The 7,670-nt window shown below is 53.8% G+C and overlaps 1 protein-coding gene across 4 annotated transcripts in view; it reads left to right on the top strand.

Annotated features, from left to right (window-relative positions):
• The window catches only part of LOC143653573 (anthrax toxin receptor-like), a 35,371-nt gene that overhangs the window by 4,650 nt on the left and 23,051 nt on the right, over window positions 1-7,670 (top strand). For 3 of the 4 annotated variants that reach the window (XM_077124699.1, XM_077124698.1, XM_077124700.1), the window contains 8 exons: window positions 1,655-1,726; window positions 2,392-2,463; window positions 4,424-4,505; window positions 4,614-4,647; window positions 5,693-5,772; window positions 5,850-5,918; window positions 6,244-6,324; window positions 6,441-6,501. In XM_077124699.1, the coding sequence (XP_076980814.1) occupies window positions 1,655-1,726; window positions 2,392-2,463; window positions 4,424-4,505; window positions 4,614-4,647; window positions 5,693-5,772; window positions 5,850-5,918; window positions 6,244-6,324; window positions 6,441-6,501 (551 nt within the window). Of the gene's footprint in view, window positions 1-9; window positions 1,767-2,391; window positions 2,464-4,423; window positions 4,506-4,613; window positions 4,648-5,692; window positions 5,773-5,849; window positions 5,919-6,243; window positions 6,325-6,440; window positions 6,502-7,670 lie in introns of those variants that run through there. The other variant, XM_077124701.1, reaches the window with a different exon arrangement.

The following is a 7,670-nucleotide window of genomic DNA, read 5'->3' as shown; positions in this document are numbered from 1 at the left end:
GACCCGGGGGAGGAAACGGTGTGCATTGGGGATGGGTTGAGCAAGACGGAGCTCTGCAGGTGGAGCCCTGAGGCCCTCCGATCCTGGCCTGGGGACCCAGAGAGCCCCTTTGTCTCCTGGGGGTTCACGGGTAGTCCCAGGTTCAGGTACAGCAGAGGTGCCCCTGCGAACTCCTTGTTTCCTGAGGCAGAAAGAATGCACTAGGCTTTTCTCCAGATGCTTCTTCTACGGAGGGAAACAAAAACCATCATAGTGTTTCTGGAGGACTTCTGGCTCTCACCATCAAGTGGGGTGATTGGGTTGAATTCATATTTTATTAGACACTTGTTTCCACCTTTCTGCTCTAGTACAAAATGCTGCTGTGGATAATACAAAGGTATCTGGTGGAGTCCCTGTTTTCACTTTTTTGGATTCTATAGTTAGGAGTTGAATTGATGCACCGGTGATATGGCATGTCTATATTTAACTTTTGGAGGACCACCATACTGTGGTGAGCAGGTGCGCGGTGAGGGCCGAGCAGGTCTCAGTAGCGAGCAGTTTCGGGGCACCCGCAGCCAACTGCCTGGTAGCGCGCTACCGACACACGCTCCGCCCCCACCGCGCACCCGCTCAGGGCGCACTGAGGGGAAGGGTGCAAAAAGAGAGAAGAGGAGTAATGAGAGGGGAGTGAATAGTGTCAGCATTAGTTAGGAAAAGGAGTGGCCTTGCACATTAGCTTGGGGACTGCTGAGTGTAAAATCTGTACTGTAGGTATGTTTCCAGAGGCTAGTGCATTGCTGCCAGCAAACTTCAGGTGCTGGGGCATCACTCAGGGTGTTTGCACCTCTGGCAATGAGTAGAGCAGGGGCTTGCAGTTGGAGGTAGGTTCACATCCATGCTAGCTCTAGAAATTGTGGCAAACAGCTTGCCCTGCTTTATCCTCAGTTATTTCATGTGTTAAATGAGAGTAATGCTGGAATCATGGGGTGGTCCTAGAAATAGGAGGGAGAAGGCATAACTTGAGGGTGCAGTGAGGAAGGCTTGGCAGATCAGAAACAGACTCCCAATAGATATCCTACCTTCGGGGTCCAGTCGGGCAGTGTCTGAAGCCCATGAAGGCAAGAGTCCAGCAGAGGCACTTCCACATTAGACCTGGGTAACCTGCAGAGCTGGGCTGTAGCTTACAAAGGACTTAGGGTGGGAGTGGTGCAGAAGAGCTCCTGCCCTCACTCCATCACAGACACCTTTAAAGGGCCAGAGAGGAGCCGACAGCTGGGAATGGTCATTACCAAGGAGAGGTAGACCCATGAGAAGGCAGCCCCTCAGAATCCACTGGGGATTTGCCCTGAAATACATCCCCCCTGATTCCTTGTCTAAACAACTCCCACCTAGGGGCCACCTCTCCTGGTCTGCCTGGGACTGTCTTGGTTTCAGCCCTGGAAGTCCCAAGTCCAGGGGCTTGTCCAACCTGGGCAAACGGGTCAGAGGGCCACTCCAGCTCCACTGTCCACCATGATGAAAACCCTTGGCCAGGGCCGTGCACCCTGGTGCCTGAGGGCTGCTGCACTCCAAGGCTGTGCTGGGAAGGGGAGGGGCTTGTTGAATAAGAGGATGGAAGAGGGGGAGAGCTGGACCCATGTGCCACATCTCCCTGGCCCATGTTTTCTTTTTTCAGGTCGGGCAGCATCAACAACAACTGGATGGAAGTTTATAATTTTGTGGAGGACCTAGTAAATAAGTTCAAGAAGTACGGCTTCCCCATGATGCGGGCTTCTCAGTGCTGTAGGGTACCTGTCCTCTGCCTGGCAGAGTGCACAGCCTTTTTAGACTTGGGGGGCCTGCAAGTCCCTCGGGTGGGTTTCCTGAGCCCAGGGCACTGATGAGGAGTGGAGAACGGATCCCACTGAACAGTCCATTGTGGTCACTGAGGGGTGGAGCACCTGGGGGTTGGGAGGAGCTTGTTAAAGACTGGGAAGAGCAATGAAGGAGAGGGACGTCTCTGACCCAGTCCCCAAAGGGAGAATAATTAGTTTGAGGTGGGAGGAGGGGGAGGAAAGGAAGGAGGAAGCTATGAAATATATCACAGTAGAAGGGAAATATGCTGCGGCCTGAGGGACAAGAGGGCAGGTCTTGATGTCACTGTAAGAGGTGACATAGGTATGGGTGCGTGCATGTATTTTGGGGTGTTGGGGTTTATGGATGGAGCAGATTGTCATCCCGGTACCCTCTCTTGAGTTAAAGCTCTTGAAATCCTTTACTAAAGGTGTGGGCATTACCTGGTTGGGATCGAGTCCCAAATGGAAGAGATGGGGGTGGGCAGGAGGTATTTGGCCTGTTCCCCGGCCTGGCTGTTTGCTGGTGTCATTTCCATCTGTGTGAATGACTTCTCACGAGTGGGTGCTTCGTCCCCAGCCCGAAGCTGCGGATGTCGTTTATTTTATATTCAACCGACGGCTTCACTCTCATGCCGCTCACATCAGACAGGTAAGTGCCATCTTACCTTTTCAAAGCAGATCTAGAGGCCTGTGCAGAAGCAGGGGAATGGGGCTTGCAGAGCTGCTGATCCATGAAAGGTTTCAGGGCACTCAGGGACACAAGGGCCTGGAGCCCAATCCAGAGTGGGGACACCCAAAAGAGAGGGGAGAACACCTCAGCTGGAGGAAGCGCCTGGGTTCTGGATGCGGAGAGCGCTTCAGCACCTTGGAGAGAAGCTCGGGCAGCAGGGGAGGCTGTGGGCGTCCTCCAGGGAGAAGGGGGTGCAGTAAAGGCAGGAATGTGGACAGCCTGCCAGGCATCTGGCTCCCAGAAAAGCTAGAATGCGCTGAGGTTCCGGGGCTGGGAGAAAGCCAGGTGGGGTGCACGTGGGCGTCATTTGGGTTTGGGAGAGAGGACCCAAGTGGGTTTGAAATGGGAAAAGGTCCATGGGAAGGACCCTGGCAGGGGGCAGAGAGGAAGGAGACAGGAGAGGGCATGGGTGTCAGGAGGAGGAGCTGGCCTGTGGCATGGGGAGGCTACTGCTTCTTCCCAGGCAGGGAGGCTTCAGGGAGCAGGGCTGGGAGGCTGGCAGTGACCTCCTTGGTCTCCTTGGGCAGTGGAGTTGTTGGGGGGGGCATGACAGGAATGAAGGGTGGGGGACAGGGGAGTGGAAAAGATGCAGTGTACATGGAAGGATGCAGCGCCATGGCACTCTGAGTCCTCCGGCAGCCAGCCCAAGGAGGGCCCATGGGATTTCCATCAGAGCTGGGCTCAACCTAGGATTGGTTATTCCCAAACGTGTCCCACTGCCCAGGAGCTGAGGAGGGAGGCACAGAGGGGCAGGAGTGGGACCTGCCTGGCGGGGTCCTCCAAAGGGGGCCCATGGAGCCTGAGAGGAGAGGCAGGAGGGCCCCCTGCATGGTCCGTTGAGAACCCATGGCCTGGGCTGGGCTGGGGTGGTGCATTCCGAGGTGATGCTGACGGGCTACAGTTGGCTGAGGACCAGGGTCCTCAAAGCAGGCTGCCCTGCAGGCAGGAGGCCAGAGTGCAGAGGGGCTGCAAAGCTGTCAGGGGAGGGGGAAAACCAGGAAGAGGGTTTCTCAGGATGAAAGTGTCTTCACAAGGAGAAGGCTTGTCCACAGAGGCGGGGGGTTGCAGACCTGCCTGCAGGGCAGCCCCCTACAGGGATCTGGATCCAAGGCCCCCTCACCTCCTCAACTGGGCCTGAGCCCCTGAGCACTCACCCCACTGCAGCAGACCCTCTGCCCCTAGCCTGAGGCCAGCCTTGCTGGGCCAGGTCCACCACATCATGTCAGATTAGCCTGACTGCAATCCCCCCCGGTCCCCAGCACCAGCCCTGCCTGCCCTGACCTGTGCATCTGCTCTAATGGCACCTGACAGGGTTGCACAGACACCTTGTGGGGCTGACTCCTCCCAGCCTCTGGCCTTTTTCTCTGAGGAGCACAGGAACCCAAGGGGCCCTGGCACTCTGATTAGGAACAGCCTCTCCTTCCTTTAGTGCTGACTCAAGGGGAAGCAGCCAGTGGGAATGAGCCCACCCCAGGAGTCTGTGGCCGTGGGGGGGAGGACAGCAGACAAGCGGGGGGCACTTTCCCAAACCACCCCCATGGGAGGGGCGGGTGCTGCCCTGAGGACCCTGAGGACTTTGGTGGAAACTGATCCACGCTGAGTCCTGACTTACAGCTCCCCATGCTGGGAACGTTCCCCACTTGGACTGTGGACATCAGAGGCCGGGCCCTGGGTAGGGTCCCTGGGGGCTGGAGGCTGGGAGCCATGGGACATGAATGAGCCCCCAGCAAACCAGTCCAGTCCCATGGGAACAGCAGAGCCGCCCCCCACGGTGCTGACCTGCCCGGGGGTCAGTCGCCCCACATCCTTGCTCAACCATGCAGCACGATTGGTTAGCAGCACCCCCCAACTCAACCCCTTCTTCTCTATTTTGTTTCAGAAAAGAAATCGAACGTGGCCTTAAAGACCTTCAGGCTATCATACCTGAGGGATCTACATTCATGCAGGAAGGGTTTAAAAAGGTACACACTGCTAGAGCTTGGAGAATGTTTCCAGATTGATAAAGTTCTTAGAGTATTCCTTGGATCATCTAACCCGCCTTCTCCCAATGTTTCTTCATTTCGTTGCAGGCAAATGAGCAGATTGAAAAAGAGATCGGGGAAGGTAAGCCACCTGTGGACTGCGGTGTTCTCAGGTGTAGAGGGCAAAGCCAGGCTGGGGCATCGGCGAGCTCTGGGTTCCAGTCTCACCACAGCCACATTCTAGCTGAGTTGGAGAAAATTCCTTCACCTCATGGAGCCACAGATTCCTCATCTGTACAGTGAGAATAAGGAAACGCTGCATCTAGTGATTTATGAAAGATGAATGAGATCTGCCTGTAGTTCTTGGTCTTGATAAGTTCAAGACGCTTCCACATGAGGCCGTGTCCCTCTGGCGACTGCAGCTCGACTGCATGAAAAGCGAAGGAAGCAGCCAAGGGCACCTTGAGCAGACTTAGGTTTCTGTTTACAGATTTTCACCCTTTCCTGAGCACATTCTCCTCTGAGCTATACATTTAGCTTTTGGCTCCTTGTCCTTTTACCCTGTGACTTCATCCCTGACCATGTGAGAAGCTATCCTCAGAACAGGACAGACTTCCACTTAGGCTTAGGGATTCAACCTTTGTAAGGGGAGTTGCACCAGCATTTGCTGAGGCCTTGATCTGGGCATGTGGTCCTTTCTCAATTGGCCAGGTGTCTTGAGCCCCAGGACACTGGTGGGGACCCCCCCAGGTCCTGCCTGGCCCTAGTGTCCCCTTGCCATGAGCCCTGCAGCACACCTTCCACAGGAGAGTCTGGCTGCTGCTCTGGTGTCTTACACCTGTCACATGTATGGACTCAGTGTCCTGTCCTGGCACAGGCTGTACCATCTGTTGATGGGGAGGATGTGGGCAGCCAGCGAGGAGGGGCCCTAAAGAGGCTCAGTCTCCTTGTCTGCAATGTGGGCCTAGGCTGAGGGTCTTCTCACTCCGGGGTCTGCTGCAAAGCCTGCAGTTGGATGTGGTGCTTGTGTCTCCCAGGGAGCTGCCCACGCCTTGCCCATGAACACTTGGTGTCAGGGCACTGGGCCATGTACTGGCCTGGGCATCTCCATGGCCCTGGAAGCCTGTGGCTACCTGATGCACCCCTGGTGCCTTTCTCAATGCAGCCAATCCTCACTTGTCCCACAGGTAAGAAGGTTTCCAGCATGATTATTGCTTTTACGGATGGAACGCTAGAGCCAAAGCCGTATGAAGAAACCAAGTTTGAAGTAAGTTCAGTCCATGGTTATGTGTGTTTTCCTGCACACGTTTTGGTGCATTATACTTAATTTCTTCTCTCTCTTAGGCTCAAAAGGCTCGGTCGATGGGGGCCACTGTTTATGGCGTGGGCGTAAAAGATTACGAACAGTCACAGGTAAGTCAGAACAGGTAACCCAGGGACCACCCTTGGGCCTGGGGAAGGTATCAGAGGCTGCTTTCCCAGGGGTTCCCGGGATGATATTGCAGCCCACATTATTTGGAGCCACCCATGCCCACTGCAGAGCGTGGTAACAGGGGCTTGGCCAAATGAAGGTGCAGGAGTTTGCTGCTCCTTAAGAGGGTTCTGCTGGCAGACAGAAGGATCTAGTCTTCGAGTGTAGCACTCCCTGGGCCCCGGACATGGTAGCCAGAGACTGTCTCCTGTGTGAGCCCCTTCAGTCCCCTGGCTGTGAGTCCAAGCCACCTCCTCTCCCTTGTAGCTGGAAGGATTTGCAGACAGCAAGGACCACGCTTTTGGAGTGACTGGGGGATTCAATGCCCTGACAAGCATCACTGACAGGGTGAGTGGGTGCTGGATATGGGGGGGGGTGTGAGAAGCTGCAAGGAAGGAGGGGCTTCTGAAATATGTCTCCATTGTTCACTCCCCCTGCCCCCCCTGCCCTACTCTATATTCCAGCTTGCAGAAAGGAGCTGCATTGAATTGAAATCTGTGGACCCTATCACTGCTTGTGTGGGAGGTAAGAGCTGAGGATTCACCTGGGCTCCCTGTCCCCACACCCTATAGCAGCTTCGTGGCATTTTGCCTCCATCACATGTGGCCAGAGTCAGAGCCTCCCCCAGGGGACCCAGGCAGCTTGTCTTCTCAAGCCTGCACCTGTCAGGTTTGGGACCCGCCCACGGCATGTGTGCTGAGTGCCCGCTGGAGGGGCTTGAGGTGGATTCTGAGCATTCTCTGTCCTGTCTGAGACTGGTTTTGTCCTGCCCTGTGCAGCCCTGTGCAGCCCTGTGGTCCTGGTAGCCTGTGACGAGCCAGGAACTTCTGAGGCTCATTCTTGGTGCCATTCCCCCCCCAGCCACTCCCGGTTGTCAAGAACTTTTAGTTTCAACTTTATTGTAGACTTCTAGCCAATATTTGGCTCCCTTTTATAATTTCTATTAACCGAAACTCTCTTTCTTTTTTTTCATATATTGTTTTCCAGGTATCTTTCAATTCTTTTGTCCATGTTTTCCGATAGCTCTTTGACCATTTTTAAACATCTATCTAGTATGTTCATCGTCTAGTCTTCTTTGTTGGTGCTTTCTGATATTTTATTTTATTTCTTTAGATGAGCCGTTGTATCTTGTTTCCTTGTATGCCTTGTAATCTTTTGTAAATTTTAATGTTTTAATTTGTTACCTCTGGAATTTAGTCTCTGAACTGTCCCTTAGGTTTTTTCTATTTATTTTATTTCAAGTTTTTTCTTTTGGTGTTTTTTTTTTTTGCCTGGGCAGGCACTGGGAACTGAACCCAGGTCTTGGTATGACAGCTGAGAATTCTGACTGTGGCCTGCCCCCCTTAAGTTTTTATAGTGCTAGTGATGTGCCCAAGATTTCCTTGAATGTCAGAAGCTAACAAAAACAAAGAAATGCAGAATACACCTTTCATAGCCTTGCAGATTGGCTCTGTGTTGGTCGGTGTTGCCCTCTTAAACATGAACCTAAAGAATAGCCCAGGAAGAATGCACAGGGTCCTCTCCAGACTTTTCTTAGCGTATGTATTCTCCTGGGTGAATGCTTGTGGCCTTAGGAATACCTCCATTTATAAGGATCTGAACTCTCCCTCTTTTCTCTCTGAAATAGTCTTTCCAGTCCTGGGAGCAAGAATTTGTTCCTTGAAGGTGGTAATCCTTTGCCCCAGGCTGCTGAG

The sequence above is a fragment of the Tamandua tetradactyla genome, chromosome 13, assembly GCF_023851605.1.
Source record: "Tamandua tetradactyla isolate mTamTet1 chromosome 13, mTamTet1.pri, whole genome shotgun sequence".
NCBI lineage: Eukaryota > Metazoa > Chordata > Mammalia > Pilosa > Myrmecophagidae > Tamandua > Tamandua tetradactyla.
The sequence above is the reverse complement of the archived record's forward strand: the minus strand, read 5'-3'. Positions and strand labels throughout refer to the sequence as shown.